The sequence below is a fragment of the Leopardus geoffroyi genome, chromosome A3, assembly GCF_018350155.1.
Source record: "Leopardus geoffroyi isolate Oge1 chromosome A3, O.geoffroyi_Oge1_pat1.0, whole genome shotgun sequence".
In the NCBI taxonomy this organism is placed as follows: domain Eukaryota; kingdom Metazoa; phylum Chordata; class Mammalia; order Carnivora; family Felidae; genus Leopardus; species Leopardus geoffroyi.
Window position 1 is genome coordinate 128,387,710 of NC_059336.1, and position 16,840 is coordinate 128,404,549.

The following is a 16,840-nucleotide window of genomic DNA, read 5'->3' on the forward strand; positions in this document are numbered from 1 at the left end:
TCGAATGTTCCTTCAGGGAAGGAACCAACTTCCTCTTTTATTCTGCTACAACGCCTAACGTACAACCTCAAATCCTAGTGAATTTTGAAGAACACAGTCCTGGAGACAAACTACATGAGCTTATAAAGCCATCCGCCAATGAAACAAATAGTACCGACATAGCCAAGTTTCACAATCCTGCGTGTTAATTATACTTCTCGCTCTAAACGGTTGAGCAAGTCTGGTGTCCCCACTTAATTCTACGAAACATAAATGAAAGTGTGTAGTAAATTATTGAATGCTATGAGTTATAACACATGGTCACAAATGACGTCTCCATTCTGCGTAAACTGGAACAAATGCCTTTACGTCCCTAACCTCAGTTCTCTCTACCCTAAGTGAGGACAGTGGCCCGTCCCCACCTGCACGGATGTAAAAGGACTACCTGTAGAACTCCAGTTCCCTCTACAACGCATGGACTATTTGTGTTTAAGGGACAGAGCTTAACTAGTGCTATTAAGGGGGAAAAAAAAAAAAGCTGCATCATTTAATTGCTATTTATTTTCATAAACATGAGGTATTTCAAAGTGCTATAAGATGCAGCACTAAATATATACATTTTGAAGAACTTAAACACAGAACTTTGCATTTACCCAGTTCTATGAACCAAACATGAACAAATACATTAACAGGAAGAAACAGGCTAGGAAAAAGGCATATATATATAGTAAATTTCTTTACAAAAGTTTCTTAGTTCAAAAAGTGATAAAGTAATATCTACTCAAAACTTTCACAACTCATTTTCATACGAAAATATAAGTATCAAATTTAGTTATGTATCAGCATCATACTAAAGTATACAGGCAGTGTAAGAATTAGTACAGTACATAACAGAGATTAACAATATATTTGTATACAAAACATGCTCCTCAAACATTGAGGTATTACAGTACTTAGGTATGAACTTCCAGTCTAATACTGGCCGCAAAAGCCACCTCTCATTACCCAGGACGTATACAAAAGGCGGGTGTGTCAATGGTATTTACAGAAATGTTCCCCAGGGGTTATCAAATGGCAAACCCCTTACGTGACCATCTGCTGGAACTTAAGCACCATTTTAAAAAAGAAGGAATGACTTTCCGTTGTTTGGAAACTTGGAACAAACAAGGTGACTTCAACAGCCCAGAGGCTCCCAACTGTCACGAACTTCGACCGCGGTCTCGGAGGTGACATGGAGGAAAACTGCAAGGGCCACCCAGCATCCCATCATGCGGGCCCTCTCCCGAGGTCCCGGCAGAACCCCACATGTCCTGCTCCCCACCCAGATCCAAACTCGACGGGGAGGGGGACCGATTTGAAAGTAAACCCACATTCTTAATGTCAACACAATGTTTGTTTAAAAAAAAAAAAAAAAAATCAAAATGTGCAAAGTGGCAGAGTGACTGTCCAGTTTCGAGAAACGTTTAGCAAGTCCGAGCGTGTTCAATTTTCTTTAGCAACTGCTGCTGTCTTGCCTGCAACTTCTCCTTCTCCAGCAAAAGCTGATGCTCCTCGGCCTGGAGGGAGTGGACGTACTCGGTGGCTTTTTTCAAAATGACCACCTTGGCGGCCTTCTCGTTCTTCACCAGCTCTGGCACGTGGTCCCTGAGCGTCAGGAAGCTGGACCGCAGGTCATTGCGGCGCTGGCGTTCCAGAATGTTGTGGTTCCGGCGGCGCTCGCTGTCCTCCGAGTCAGAGTTGCGGGGACTCAAGCTCTTAGCCTTCGGGGGGATGACGCTCTTGAGGGGGCGGGGCGATGCTTCGCTCTTGATCTTCTTCTGGGGCGGCACATCCTCGCTCTCCACGTAGGGGGAGGGGGCGGCGTAGTTGTGCTGCTGGTGGATGGGGACGCAGCGCTTGAGAATCAGCTCCCCGGACTGGGCCCTCCCCGGGCCCGGGGCTGCGTTCTTGGGCCGCACGGTGATGGTGAAGGTCGTGACGGCCTTGCTGTTGGAGGAGGACCTTCGCTTCTCCACGGTCACCACGTCAATTTCCTCCTCCTCGTCTTCCTCTTCGTCATCTTCATCATCTAAGAACGAGAGGGGAGTCATTCTCTTGGGGAGACACAAGAGGGGCTACCCTGAGGTCCACGGAGAGGCTCTCACGTCAGGCGCCGGCCCAGTGCGCAATCATCGTGGATCCATCCACACGGATGTGGACGGCACTGCACGGTGGTTCTCGAAATTAGATACATCCGGGAGTTCCCCCCTCCCCCACACCGCTGGACTTTTTTTCAGCCTCCACACTCAGACTTTAGCCGGTGGCCGAAATATAAACCTGGGCTTTGGGGACTCCCATCGCACACCAGTTGTGGGACCCCGGGCAAGTTACTTAACCTTCCGGAGCCTCTATCTCTTCAGCTTTGAAATGGGGAGAACACCACAGGGTTCTGGAGTTGGACAGGTACTACGTGGAGAACAGAGCCTAGCAGACGGATGCTCCGCAAATGGTAAGCTTTGATCGTCATTATTAGTTTGTCCCACAGACTCACTCGTATTTCTCTCTCCACGCTTAAGAATTGAGGATCCCCATTTTAGGAGCATCGTCTAGCAAGTGACACACAGTTGGGTTTGATTTCAAGTCCTTAAGCTTGAAGGGGCACTTTTACTAACGAAGGCCGAAAAATAACCCGCCTGCCATGAACCTGAGTTCTGTATCGGTAAGCAGGTGTTCATCTAACAAAGACCGAATCTTAACTACAAAGTCAGAATCCACAGGAACTCTAAAGCCCCAAGTGGGGGCGGGGCGCCGCTTCGCAAAGTCCCGGGCAATAACAGCAACAAAAACATGTAGCATCGTGTCTACACTTCCCCCTCTCTCCTCCTTTACTCCCTCACCGGGATCGAAAATTATTGTTTAAAATGCAAGCATGAAAATCAAAACACATCTTCTGCTTGATCTGAAGGGGGCCGGAAAGCTGAACAATTGTGGGATTTGTTCTAAAGCCGAAATGTGAGGCTGTTCCAGTCTGTGGGTCCCTTTAAGCCAATGTTTTGGTTTTCTGCCAAGAAGACAGCTGTTGGAAGGAAGTGCTCCCTCACCGAGAGCTGTCAAGGCACAGACATTAAAGGGACAGACCCGATTCAAACTGGAGGCTTATCACCAAGTTTCCTTCCAGGAGCCTTAGATGAATCCGTCCTCGGCCCTCAAGGAAATTTGGGCTTTTTTATCCACCTGCATTCTGAAAACACTTGGGTTTTCAAGATCCAAGGGGCCCCCAGCTCCCTGCTGCCGGGACAAGGGCTATTCAAGTGTTTGGACAGAGTTCTTTTTACCTCCAGAGTTCCAGGCAAAGTCTGGGTTTTAGCCCAACCCTTCAGTTTAAGGCAGACAGAGGCACACCATGGAACCAATCGGTGGGTGCTCCCAGGGTGTGTACATTCTGGAGGGCCTAAGTGCCCGCCCTCACCTTGAAGGGCACTGGGTCACAAAATAACTCAAAGATCTGGCATTCTGGCCAGAGACAAAACTGGACCCGGTGCTCACTGCACGCCATGCAGAGGCAGCCCCTTGAGAATGTACACAACCGTGGCTTTACTTGCCACCAGCTGCTGAATGGAGGGGGGAGGCGGTCCCACCCCCCCCCTTCCCCCCCAGCCTTTCAGATCCTTGGCCCGCCCGCCAGCATATCGCCGCCTGCTGGCCACGGACCAGGAGCCAATAGCCCACCACCCACGGAGGGCGGGGAAGACTACCGAGGCTTGAAAAAAATAAATAAATAAAACTGGTAGTAGCCATCTGTGCAACCTCCCTCTACCTTTCCTGCGCCCTACATAGGATTTTTGCACCGCCTTTGTGTCTTCTCCCCGCGCCTGCCCTCCCGACCTGGGAGGCAGTCCCTTTCCACCCTGGTGCTAACAGGTTTCTGCCCAGAAAACGCACCCAGCGCGCCTCTCCACTCCCACCCAGCTTTAGCCACCCAACTTTTCCTAATTTTATCCCTTGGACCGGCCGCACCGGAGAAGTGGGGGACGGGTGGGGTCCAGTGATAGAGTCAGGCTCCCGCAGAGGGTGGAGGGCACTTCGGTGAAGGTGAGACTTTGGGGAACACCCTCTTGGCAGCTTTCGCTCCCCCTCTTCTCCTTATCCTGGGGGGGCTCGGCTTGGAGGAAACCGGCCCTCTGCCACCAGCACTACTTCCAAAATACGCTCCCCACCCCCCCCCCCCCACCCCCAGTCAAACCCCACGGACAGTAACAAAGGGATCGCGACTCCCGCTCCGGGACCCCAGGGAGGCGGCCGGCCCCCGGCACGGTCTTTACCTGAGTCGCTCAGGGTGTCTTCTCCGGAGGTGCTGAGGGCCTTGTGGTCACCGCCACTGGCCGGGCGGCCTCCGGGGCGCGGGGGGACGGCAACCGGGGCTCCGGCCGAGGCTGCGGCACTCGCCCCCGACGCGACCGCGGCGCCCGCCGCCGCCGCCGGGGCACCGGCCGGGGCGGCTGGCGCGGGCTCGCGCTTGTTCACCGGGAAGGGGAAGACGACGGCGGGATCCACGCACTCGGCGGCCGGGTGGGCGAGCTCGGCGGGCAGGGCGGCCCCGGCGCGACCCGCCCCCGCCGCCGCGCAGTGCCCGCGGCCGGCAGGGCTGGTGGCGCCCGCTCCCGGGGCCGGGGCTGCGGGCCCGGCGGCGGGCGGCCCGCGGCCGTGCTGCAGCTTCTCGCTCACGGCGCGCTCCAGCTTTTCGCGGGCCGAGAAGCCGCTCCACATGCAGTCCTGGAGGATGACCGGGTTGGGGGTGAGGCCGCTCAGGCCCCCCAGGCCGAACGCGTCCTCTTCGGCCGGGTTACCCCACAGGTCGGCCTCGGGCAGCAGCATCTCGGTGGCCCAGTTCGGGGGCTCGGGGCTGTGCTCCGGGAAGGCACGGCTGGGCGACAGCGGGGGCGTGGGCAGCAGCTCGAACTTCTTCCAGATGTCCTCCCCCGGGGGCGTCGAGTCGGGGCCGCCGAAGTAGAAGTCATCTTCGTCCGGGTAGAAGCAGGGCTGCAGCGAGTCAAACTCAAGGTCTGGGTTCTTGCAGATCATCCCCGGCATGGTGGACGCGGTGCAGCTCGGCATCGGCTCGCCTCCTGGCCGGCGAATGAGGGCTTCTTTCCGCTCCGCTCCTTTTAGTTAGGGGGGTGCTTCCTTCCCGTGGGGGGCGCGGAGGGCGGGGGCCCGCGCCAATCTCCGACACTGCAACCGACAGACACACCAGGAGAGAGTTGGCAAGCGAAGCCTAATGTGGGGGGGGGGGGGCAGTGGGCGCCCCCTCTCACCCGGCTCGTCAGTCTCCCCTGCAAGCCCCCCACTCCGCCTGGTGCTCCCGAAGGTGGAGGAAGTTCTGGCTCTCGCTCTCTCCCTCCCTCCTTTTGTGTACAAGCTGTCTACGACAGGGGGTGGGAGGGGGCATGCAGATGCGGGGGGTGGTGGTGTGGCTCTGCAACTTTGGAAACTGCCATTTCATTCACACTCGGCAGTGCCTGGGGGAGGGGGCCGCTCAAGGCTGCAGAATCCTAGCTCTCTCCAGCTCCCCGACAACCCAGTTGCACCATGTAGGTCCAGCTGCTCAAAGGAAGCCGGAGGCTCCAACCCAGCTACCGGCCAGATGATCTGGAGTACCCTCAGTCCCTCCTTTGTAAAATTGCAACCTCGGGAGTGCAAAAGGTAGCGGGGGATTTAGGAAACTTTGCAAAGGGAAAACGCCTTTCTCTCGACTGAGACCCAACCACGGGCACCCAAGCCCCCTCCCCCCCCCCATTAGAACAGACGCCCCTCAGCAATCCCTCCGCTGCAAGCAGAGTCCTGCCAATAGCTTATTTTGAACCTCTCTAACCCCACCCCCACTCTTACAAACCCCCCACAACGTCCTCTTCCTGGGAGAGGGGAGAGCCTGAACCCCAGTTCCCGGGAATGGTGCAGGGTCCCCGGGAGAGCCGCGTCTCCTCGGGGCTGGAGCAGTCGTGACCCAGATTACCACCGCGGCGGCCTCGCCCTAACCCCCCCTCTCTTCTTCCTCCAGGGGCACCCTTTGGAGAACCCCAGCTTCGGGGTCGAGACGCACCCGCTCTCCGTCAGCTCAAACACGGATAAATGTTCTAGAGAAGGGCGAAATTCTTTTCGATGAAGCCATTACACCCCTCCTGGCAAAGGCTGTAAAAAGGATTAGGGCGGGTCTCTTCCACCCGGGGTGCCTTCGGGGCTGGAACTGGCTTTTCAGGGAAAACCCCGAGATGGTTTTGTTTCGGAAGCAGCAACAGTCCCCCGAGGATACTCGAGCGCCCTGTGCGCGAGCCGCGATCCCGTCCGGGGCTTGCCTTCCCGCCGCGCTCGCCACCCGGGGGCCGCCGGGCAGTTTGCAACCCCAGCTCCTTACCTCCCGCCGGCTGCCGGGGATCCAGAGGCGATTCTGCGCGGGGGTCTCCGGGTGGCCTGGGGGTGGTGGTCCTCGGGTGGTTGCAGTCTGTGCGCGCTTGCGCCTGGCTAGCGCTAGCTCGGCTCCAACCCAGTTCCCAGGAGCCCCCCGCATCCACCCAGCGCGTCCAGACAGATGACTGTCACTGGCTGCGCTTTGAAGCTCGGGGGATATTATTAACTGAAAAATCTGACACACCCGGGGGGCGGGGAGAGAAGGGGGCTGCGGCACAGACAAGGGGGAGGGAGAAAGGCAGAGGAAAGCGGCTTTACCCCGCCCTCTTGATTTCCATAAAAATCAGGGGAGGCGCCAAGGCTTTCGCGCCAAAAGCCACTCGCTTTTCTTCTTTGCAGAGAGGAGGCTGCAAAGCTGGGAAAGCCCGGGGTGTGCTCCTCCCTCGCTTTTAGACCCCCGGGCTTGCACCCGGTGCACTCTGCGAACCAGCTGCGCGCCGAGCGGTGCAATGCAGCACCCACCCTGCGGGCCTGGCAGTTGCTTGGCATTAAAATATTTCTTTCCGGAGGGCTCTGGGGGTGTGTACTGGGGGATGGGGGGGGCGGGGGTGGGGGAGCCGAGGCTCCGATCCCAGCCCCCGCCCTGACTGCGTTTGTGTTCGGCTGAGCGCGACGCCAACGTCGAGCAAGGCCTGGCGGTGGGGTTGCTCGTATAATCTCGAAGGGAGGCTAGACCCAGGGTGCAAAATGGGAGGAGGAGGACGCGCCCATTTAGGAACGAGACCGCAGGATGTTTCTAGTTTTGAATTGAAAGGAGAGGGGCGCCCCCCTTGTTTGAAAATAAATAAATAACTTCAGGCTACGAGGGTGGCGCCGCCGTGGTTTCTTCGGCCGAAGGCGACACCTCGCGGAGACCGAGAAGAAAGCGGAGTTGCTGGGTCTGGTCTTCGGGGCTGGAGTAGGGCCACCCCGCCGTCCCCTCCTCCCCCCCCCCCCCCCCCGCGGCACTGTCACCAGCCCTCCCCACTGCGCAGGGGGTGGCGGCGCGGGGCGGCTTCCGAGGGAAAAGAGCGTTAAGACCTGCCCCCACGGGCTCCCAAATTAGCTTTTGCAAAGCTAGTATTTTCCCGAATTATGGGGAGGCTGATGAGGTTCACATGGAAGTACTGGTCCCCACCTCCTGGAGACCAAACCTCCTGGCTCAAAACCCTTGACTGCAAATTGTTGGAGACAAAAAGAAAGGCTGCTGTCCTACTTGGCTCCTTTGTGCCTCGGTTCCCTCATTTGTGAAATTGGGAGTTGGTAAGGGCGCTTATGTCACAGGGTTGTTTTGAGAATGAGCGTTATAAAGGAGCTTAGAACAGTGCCCAGCACCTAGTGAGCGTCTGCAGGTACACGTAGTACCAGATGAGGTTTCCAGGGAAATGGAGACCCCCCCCCCCCCCATCCGGCAGCATTACCCTCTCATCCCACCGCCAGGGTCAAATCCTCACTTCATTCTGGTCAAGCTATCGTACAGGTGTTTGGGGGAGACGGGGAATCAGAGATCATTGCCACTATCCCCAAACTCCCCAGGAAAAACCCGGATCCCCTGGGCAGCCCTCTTCACAACCAAATACCTCATGAGGTGGAATTTTCCCTTGGAAAGCTTTCCCTGGGTGGTTTTGGGGTGGGGGAACCCGGCCCCCTGATTGGAGTGGCAAACCTTCTCGGTCTCCCTTTTCCCAAACTGGAGATGCGACTCATCCCGGCCATTCACCTCAGCGTTCAAACTAATCACGGCTGAGGATGCGGGGGTCAGGGGACAGCCCCTAAAATGCACACATATTAGCATTTGTGAAGGCCCTTCCCACCCTTACCCCGGATGCCTACATAATTCTGGGGAGAGAGGCGAATTCCCAGAGTTCTAGGAAGTGGCCCATGGATGAGGATGGGCTGCCCCTTCCAGGCACCTCTGTTATTATTTCCTTCACGTGTGTAAAACACCTCACCTTTGCAAAAGCCTTTCCCACCCCCACTTCTGCTTTTCCCTAACCCCCTAATCTAAACCAAGCCCCCCTGCTGTATTCTCTGCCAGCATTCTGGATTTTCCTCCAGAGCACTTACTGCCATTTGTAATTATATATGCCTGGGAATGTTTGTTTAATGCCCACTTCCCTCGGGGGGCTGCAGGTGGGGGCGACGGGCTGTGCCTCCCTCACTAGACCACTAGACCTGTGAGCTCCTTGAAGGACAGGCCTTGTCAGAGGCAAAGCAAATTACCTGTCTACGGTAATACCTGACTACAGTAAGTCCTTGATGATCCGTTCAAAGGCAGAGATCCCAGAATGAGTCCTAAGGTGGCCACCTCTTCCAATATAGTTTCCGTTTATTGGCAACAGTAGGAGAGAAAAATGAGTGTCACTCGAGAACTTTCTTCGGGCCCCCAGCAGCCACAATGCCCAGAAAAAGCACTCAGAATTGCCTGCCCTACCATTTTACCAAAATGAGAGGACAGTTAAAATAGGCCAAGATGGCCCCCCTTTACTACGTTTAAAAGTCCTACCTTTGTCCTCTCTCACCAGACGTGTGCCCTTCAGCAGGCCATTTGTCTTTCTCCCTTGACTTAAAAAAGAATGGAAAAAAAAAAAAAAAAAACAAAACCAAACAAACAGAAAAAGAGGGGACAAGGAGACAAGAGACCCAGCAAATCAGGTATCCTTCCAGGACCTCAATCTCTATCTCCTCCTTTTAATGCAAACCAGTAATTACTGACAAGTCTGAATTTGAAGGTTAACAGAATGATAAAATTCAACAAGTATTTATTGGTGCCTTCATTTGCAAGTGGAAAGATAAAAGACTTTGTCCGCCCAGAAACCTTGCCGCTGCTGCTTCCTAGCCTGCTTGTAGAGAATTTTTCAAATGTTGCGATGCTCTCAGGCTGTGTGGACGCACATTAAATAAAATCTTCAGATGGCCTCGAAGACAGGGTTTGCTTCAGCACGCATCTACTCTGTCCCAAGTCAGGGCACAGATGAGTCACAAACCTCACCGTGGACTCAGCCAGACACACTTCTAAAGTGGACCAACGGATTGCACAGAGTGATACACAGGATTGGGTTTACAAATAAGGAGATTTTTGAGGGAGGACAATGTTTTGGCCTGTAAATCCCTTCATTAAAAACAAAACAAACCCCACATACATTCACAAGGGTCCAGCCTCACGACTGACTAGGAGCTCCGCAATGTCGAGATATTTTTTTCCTGATCACAAGTTAAGGGTCTCCTCTGGGTCCAGCTTCAGGGACCACAGTTTCTCCTAATAACTTCACTGGGTCTCTCCCCGCTCCGAAACAAAAAATTGCGTCATTTTATTGCTGGTTAAATCCTCTTAAATCCCTGACCCTTCATCTGGAATATAGGAAATCCAGATCTCTGCCTTACCCAATCGCAAAACAGAAAGCAAACAAACAAACAACAACAACAACAACAACAAAACCAAACCAAAGGGGGAAGAAAAACAAACAAACAAACAAGCAAGAAAGAAAAGCCTGCATTGAAGATTTAAATAGAAAAAAGACTATAAAAGTATAAGAAGAAAATAAAGATTGGGGTATTTTCTGAGACAGCCCAGAAACAAGGAAGGAAAAATTGACTATATTTGACTACCAATAAAAATTAAAATTGATAGTTAAAGTGCACCCTGAACGAAGTCCAAAAGACTACAGTGTGACAGAAAATACTTGCCTCGTCTATAAGAGAAAAAAGTATATCCCATGTATTCAAAGAGCTCCTACACATTGAATAGGAAAAACAGCCAGATAGTAGTAGGAGTCCAGGATAAGAGTAGGTAATTCACTGAATAGGAAATGCAAATTGTTCATAAACATATGAAAAGATGCTCAGCTTCACTAGTAGTCAGGGAAATGCAAATGAAATCTCAAGGAGATTAACATTTTTTGGTCTAGCAGATTGGCCCAAGTGTTGGCAAGGCTGAGGAGGGGGTGGGGGCCTCTCCTCCAGGGCTGATGTTCCAGCCCCGAGAGTAAAAGCAATCCCACTCTTCCATCTTACAAGACATAATAAAACAAAAATAGGTACACGAGGATGCGTGTTGCAGGATTTTTTGCCCGTAACAAAAACACTGAAAACAATCTCAATGCCCATCAACAGGGGAATGGTCGCATAATAGGCAGTCACTAAAAGTAATGCATCAGATCTATAGGTAACGGCTAAGGAAATATCCGTGTGTAGGAAGGAAAATGAGCAAAGGATGGGTCAATGTGCCTGGCAGCTTGAATATTCGGGCACTTAGATAGGTCAACACAAACCCGCAACCGGTTATTGGGCGGAATGTGCAGCACGTGGCGAAGAGTGGTTTATTTTGAAGAATGGAATCAGACAGGTAGAGGGAGAAACTTTCCTCCTACTTTTATGTTTTGTTTGGTATTTAAACCGGTGGGATGAAGAGCCAGTTTAATTTTTTGTTTTTGTTTTTGTTTTTTCAAAAAAAAAAAAAAAATGTTGTTACTCCCAGGACAGCTAATCATGAAGCTAATCATTTGGTGGTGGGGGAGGGGGGGGCGGGGGGAGGAGTAAAGGATCCTCTCCTGAAGCCTGAAGTCGGTCCCGAAATTCTCTTTTGTTTCCCAGGCTTGCTGGCAGTCTTTCAGGCCAAACTGGTACCACACTGAGTCCACTGAGAGGGGGTTCAAGGAGACCAAGAGGAGACAAAATGGGCAGTGGCTTAATTAGGACTAAACTCAAACAAGCCAAAGCCATTTAAAGTACACGATGTTGCGTGCGCCCAAGGCAAGACAGATTTTTTTTTTTTACATCTGAGGCTGGAGGAAAGTTGGAGATCCAGCAATGAGAGGGTTTTGGGGTGGAGAGTGTTATTGGCATAACTGTGTTTAGAACAAGAATGATCCTCATTGAATGCCAGTAATTGAATGACAGATTTAGAAAATGAGAAGTATCCAACAGGCCCTGCGCTCCCCTCACAGACTGTCATTCTCCCTGGTTTTGAGGCAGCTCAGACAGCCCCCTCCCCCAGGAAGCCTTTTCTCAAGCTTCGTATATTACAGAGCCTTGGGGAAAGAGCAAAACTTGGGTGCATGAAAATGCTCCGCAAGCTGCAAAGAACTTTGTGGAAGGAAGGTGCTATTGCTGCTGTAGAACTGAAATCCCCATTTACCTGTTTTCTCCGTGTAAAAAGGCAAGACAGGAATGCTGTCTGGGAGGCAGGTAGGTTGCTCAGGGCCAGGCACCCTGGGGATGGGTGAGGCCCGTAGGCTGGCACTCTGGAAACTCAAGGGTTTGCACGGAGGGGAACCCGGTCTTTCCAGGAGCCTGGGAGGGCTGCAGGGAATCCTGACTGCACACCCCCTCTGCGCATCCATTTGGCATTGCCCCTCAGATGGAGCAGACTTTCACACCCGGGTCGTCTTTCTCTGGAATTACTTGCCAGTCTCCCGGGACTTCATTTGGGTGTGTCCCCCATCCACTACGTTTTTCAGACCTCCTCTTCAAGTGATTACATAATAAATGGTTGATTTGCCCACTGATTCTTGCTAATTTCAATTTCCTTCAATGCTGATGACACTCTCTATAGCTCCAAGGACCACCCAGGTCCACCTTAATATCTGCCCCGGGGGAGGGGGGGCCCTTTCGGTTTCCTTGTGTGTAAATAGTGATCGACGATAAGCCCCTATCTGTCCATTTCCAGAAACTGCTGCCTCTGGCCTAGAAAGTCTTTCTTTTCTGCTTCAAATCCTCTCCTCAAAGATCAGCTAGAGACTCCAGAAAGGAATGCTGATCTTTCCCCAATCCTGCCTTTCCCCTGCAAGTCTCCGCTGATTGCATGCAGCCTGCCGCCAGCTTGCATAATCCACTTGCTTTCTTTATCGGGGGTCCTGTTATGTGTAACTCCCCTCACGAGGGTAACAGTCCCTGAGTGGAAGAAACTTTGCCCACATTATCCCTGCACCTTGCATAGTATCTGCTGGCTGCCTTGAATGGTGGAAAGCACCGAGCTCTGAAGCCAGACAGGCCAGAGAGCTCTGCCAGATCAGGTAACCGAGACAGCCACTCTGAGCCTTAATGTCTTCATCTTTAAATTGGCCTTTCATGGGGCGCCTGGGTGGCTCAGTCGGTTGAGCGTCCGACTTCGGCTCAGGTCATGATCTCGCGGTTCGTGAGTTCAAGCCCCGCGTCGGGCTCTGTGCTGACAGCTCAGAGCCTGGAGCCTGTTTCGGATTCTGTGTCTCCCTCTCTCTCTCTCTGACCCTCCCCCGTTCATGCTCTGTCTCTCTCTGTCTCAAAAATAAATAAACGTTAAAAAAAAATTTAAAAAAATCAATTGGCCTTTCATGAGGATTAAGCGGGGTAGCATCCATATTCTTGCCCCAGTCTGCATGGGAGAGTTTGGTTAGCCCTACGTCAACAGAGCACAGCACTTGGGTTCCCAGTTGAGCTGCTCCTCTCACGTGCTGGGACTTACTGATCCTTTCTCCAACGAGAACCACCCCCCTCTCTCTCCTTAGCTTGTCCTTGACCTAGGTGACTTTGCACTTGGAAGAAAATACTGCAAAGCCAAGGTAGCCAGGTAGCCTAAGGTAGTAATGGAGCACAAGACCACAGGAAATGAGTGGTTCAAGTCTAGAGTTGTGAATTGTTTGCTGAAGAATCTTACATTGGCCATTCAGCATCTCTTGGCTTCCCTTTCCGGGTTCATTAGATGGGAATAATGAGTCCTATTCCTGCTCTTCCTTAAGGGAGAGATGATATCCATAGAGCAGTGGGTTTAGATTCCGAAATTAAGTTTAACATCCTGATACCGTATTGTTTCTATAACTTAGGCAAGTCTCCTTTCAGCGGCCTAGTTTTCTAACCCACTAATAGGGGTAATAATACCCTTTTTATTGCAACAGAGCAGATGTGAGATCCCCAATCAAACTAAGACCAAGTTGGCTACCTTGCATTGTATTATGAACTCCAAGGAACTGTGGGGGTGAAAAGCTTTCTTTTAACATAGCAAGTGCTTGAAAAGTGGTAAAATCTCTACCCAGGAACAGTGTGGGATTCTGTGTGAAGTTACTAAGACAGGGCTGTTGGGGATGGACGCTAGAATCATCTTACAATATTTATGATGGTCATATTTCCTGGTAAGTGGCATCACATCCAAAAACCTGTCAAAGGGACAGATGGCATTCTTAGCACAAAAGAGGAAACCAATTAGAAGTTAAAATACAGAAAAACGGGAACTTGTAAACGCTAACAAATTGTTTCAGTGTGGAGGACTGTGCTATTTTCCCTGACACTTGCTAAGGAAGGTTTCCGTCTGGTTCGGCAACGCTCACGGGGCACTGGCTGTTAGTGTCTAAAGACATCGCGCAAACTCTCTCTTCTAATCCCCTTGATTTCAAACTTTCATACCCAACCCAAGTTGTCAGGCAGATGCTTGACCATTGCACCTCGTCACTTATACAGTGACAGATTGTTTCTTTGCAGCTCAGAAATGAGCACTAAAGTGCTAGACTTGAAGAAGCAAATCTCTGAACACTGTACTTACATTCATTTAGTCTATCAACAAACATTTATATATGATTTGTAACTTCTGCTCTCAAGCCGGTGGGGGTGATAGACAAAGACATAGGCAAATTTTCAGGAAAACTTATTTTGTGCTGTAACATATTGTGCGCACAGGGGAGCCAGCTTTTGCCCCTACCCTGGGGAGGGGAAGATGGCTTCACAAACTGGGAGACATTTAAGCCATGGGATGAGAAACAGGACTTGGCCCGAGGGATAAGTGTGGATGGCAGTTGTATTAATCAGCATGGGTGAGGCTGTGCTGCAGTAACAACCCACAAATCTCAGTGCCTTAATATAGCAAAGGCTTATTATTTGTTGTAGTTGCTCTCGTTACATATTACAGCATTCTTATTAGACAAGAAGCCACTTATGAAAAAAGAACAGGGCAAAAAAATATATCAAGACCAAAGCTGCAAAATTTCTCGTTAAAACTTCCCATTGGATTAAGACGGCCACCAGTTGGGCAATACAGTGTGGGGGGAGAAAACCCGAAAAGCACGGCTGGACCAAAGAGTCCTCACAAACTGAAGGTACCGAAAACAAGCTGGAGAGAAAGAGGACTGGATCTGTGTGTCTAGATCTGCGAGGACTCCAACCATTCACGGGGAGAAGCCCAGGCCTGTCGCTGAGCCCACACTCCTACTGTTCCTAGGAACTCCTAGGAATCGACTCAAAGACGACGGTGGCACTTATTAGACCTTTTCGATTTTCGCGACGCGTGGCCGTACTTGCCACAAAGTGCTCGAAAAATATTTGTGGAACGAGTGGACGAATCTCTCTCTCTTCTCCCAAAGCAAGACTGACTGATCTCTGCTACGCATGCATGGAAGGTCAAGGCCAGAGTCCTTGGGAAAAGTGAGGCAACAGACCTGCGGTTTTCAAATTTGGTTGTAGCAGTTGGTTTAGTAGTTTTACGAAAGCAATAATAATAAATAACTTTTACAGGGAAGTCCAGTGTTTTTAAAAAATGACATAGATGGGGCGCCTGGGTGGCGCAGTCGGTTAAGCGTCCGACTTCAGCCAAGTCACGATCTCGCGGTCCGTGAGTTCGAGCCCCGTGTCAGGCTCTGGGCTGATGGCTCGGAGCCTGGAGCCTGTTTCCGATTCTGTGTCTCCCTCTCTCTCTGCCCCTCCCCCGTTCATGCTCTGTCTCTCTCTGTCCCAAAAATAAATAAAAAACGTTGAAAAAAAAAATGACATAGAAGTGGAATGGCCGGGGTGGATTGGGAATCGGGGACCCTGAACCCCAACTTCTCAGCCTCCTTCTGTCGCCCGCTAGAGGTACTTCTGGGCATCTTTAGGATTTTCAAGCCCAGACTGAATGCCACTCCTTTAGAGAAATCAAATCACACAAATAAAAGCCCAGCACTCTCTCCTGAAACCAGCAGAAGTTTCTGGACGCCATCTTTCTTCCTGTTAAAAGCTGCCGTTGTCTCCACTCTCCTTTGAGGGGTTTGGGGCTGTGGTGCATTTAGTTCCACAACAGAGGAATGTATGCGTTTTCTTTTCTTTTTTAAAGTTTATTTACTTATTTTGACAGAGAAAGCACGTGTGAGTAGGGGCAGGCCAGAGAGAGAGAATCCCAAGCGGGCTCTGTGCCCTCAGCACAGAACCCAACGCAGGGCTTGATCTCAGGAACCAGGAGATCATGACCTGAACGGAAATCGAGAGTCAGACACATAACCGACTGAGGCACCCAGGTGCCCCGACGTGGACTTTTTCATGAGGAGATCACTGAGAGAAGCCACTGGCTATGACATCCTCACAATGGCATGCCTGCAGGTTCAGGACCGCCTCCAGAGGACAGATTAGCTAAGCGAGGTCCCCAGTGCCTCCTGAGGTCAGGAGTCCTGGTAGCTGTCACCTTTTCTGCAGAGTTTGCTTCGGATCCCGAGGAAGACCGTCTTTCTCTCCATGTGATACTCATTTCTCACAGTCCGGGCTGCAGGGAAGGGAAGGTGATTGCCAATCGACTCCCCTCCCTGGCCCACCGTATTAGCTGACAACAGGGTCTGCCCCCTCTGTGGGTGGTCTTCCAGTCCCTGCTCCCGGCACTGCCAAGGTCAGCCACACCCGCAGGGCCAAGGACTGAGCCAAGGACAGCCAGACCCGCAGGGCCCTCATCCTGCTGTCAGAGGGGCAAAGTCTCCTCGTCTCCTACCCGCGACACCTCACCAGACTTCTGCTCGCTGGGCGGAGCTGGACGCCTCAATGAACTTCCCAAACACTGCCATCCGTTCCAGATGGGGTGTCTCGTCTCCTTTTCCTCATTCTGCTCCGTTAAAACCCCGGGTCAGCCTGAGATGATGCCAGGCTCTCCACTCACCCCTGAAACTATGTGGATGAGTGCCGAGATTTTCATTCTGTAAGCTTAGGGGGCGAGTAAGGTCCCCTGCCCTTCTCTGCACTCACGGAGGCCCCGGCGGCCCCAGCGTCAGGCCAGGGAATAGTACTCGGGCTCCAGCCACTCTCCAGGCAGCTGGGGCGACGGCATCCCCCACACAGGGACGGAGGTGGGGGTACATGAGCCCAGGTTGGGACAGAAGCCCGGTCGCCAGCCCAGTGCAGGTTCCACTGTCCCACATTTGGTGACGTCTAATAATGGGGCTGGCACCTCGGAGGTGCTCACCAAACCCTGGACCACTTACCGCTGTGTTTGGATCAAAAGGAGTCCCAGCCCCCAGCCTGATGTCCTAGATCCGCATTTCTTTCAAAATGAGGGAGTAGCTTCAGGTCAGCACAGCACATAAGGTCAGATGCCCAGGGGGCACTTGGCATTTTTTTAATGGTCTTCCTGCTGATGAGGGCTTTGAGGGGTCAAGAAAAATCACGTTTGTTAGACAGACCAACACCCCCTGTCCTCCGCCTTCTCCCAAGGCCTGGTTTCCCAGCGTGGGGCTCCTTG

The 16,840-nt window shown here is 52.1% G+C and overlaps 1 protein-coding gene across 1 annotated transcript; it reads right to left on the bottom strand.

The window, feature by feature from the left end:
• Positions 1-522: 522 nt before the first annotated feature.
• On the bottom strand, positions 523-5,184 carry MYCN (MYCN proto-oncogene, bHLH transcription factor). Its single transcript, XM_045447675.1, has 2 exons — positions 4,281-5,184; positions 523-2,047 (listed from the first exon to the last, which is right to left on the bottom strand). Exons 1-2 carry the CDS (start codon positions 5,071-5,073, stop codon positions 1,443-1,445), a joined length of 1,398 nt encoding a protein of 465 aa, XP_045303631.1. The 5' UTR covers positions 5,074-5,184; the 3' UTR covers positions 523-1,442.
• Positions 5,185-16,840: the final 11,656 nt, after the last annotated feature.

Bases quoted from the DNA above. Each gene is read 5' to 3' on its own strand.
- MYCN (XM_045447675.1), bottom strand. From the start codon at position 5,073: ATGCCGAGCTGCACCGCGTCCACCATGCCGGGGATGATCTGCAAGAAC. The intron at 2,048-4,280 runs GTAAAGACCGTG...TCTCGTTCTTAG, and splicing joins AGACACCCTGAGCGACTCAG to ATGATGAAGATGACGAAGAG.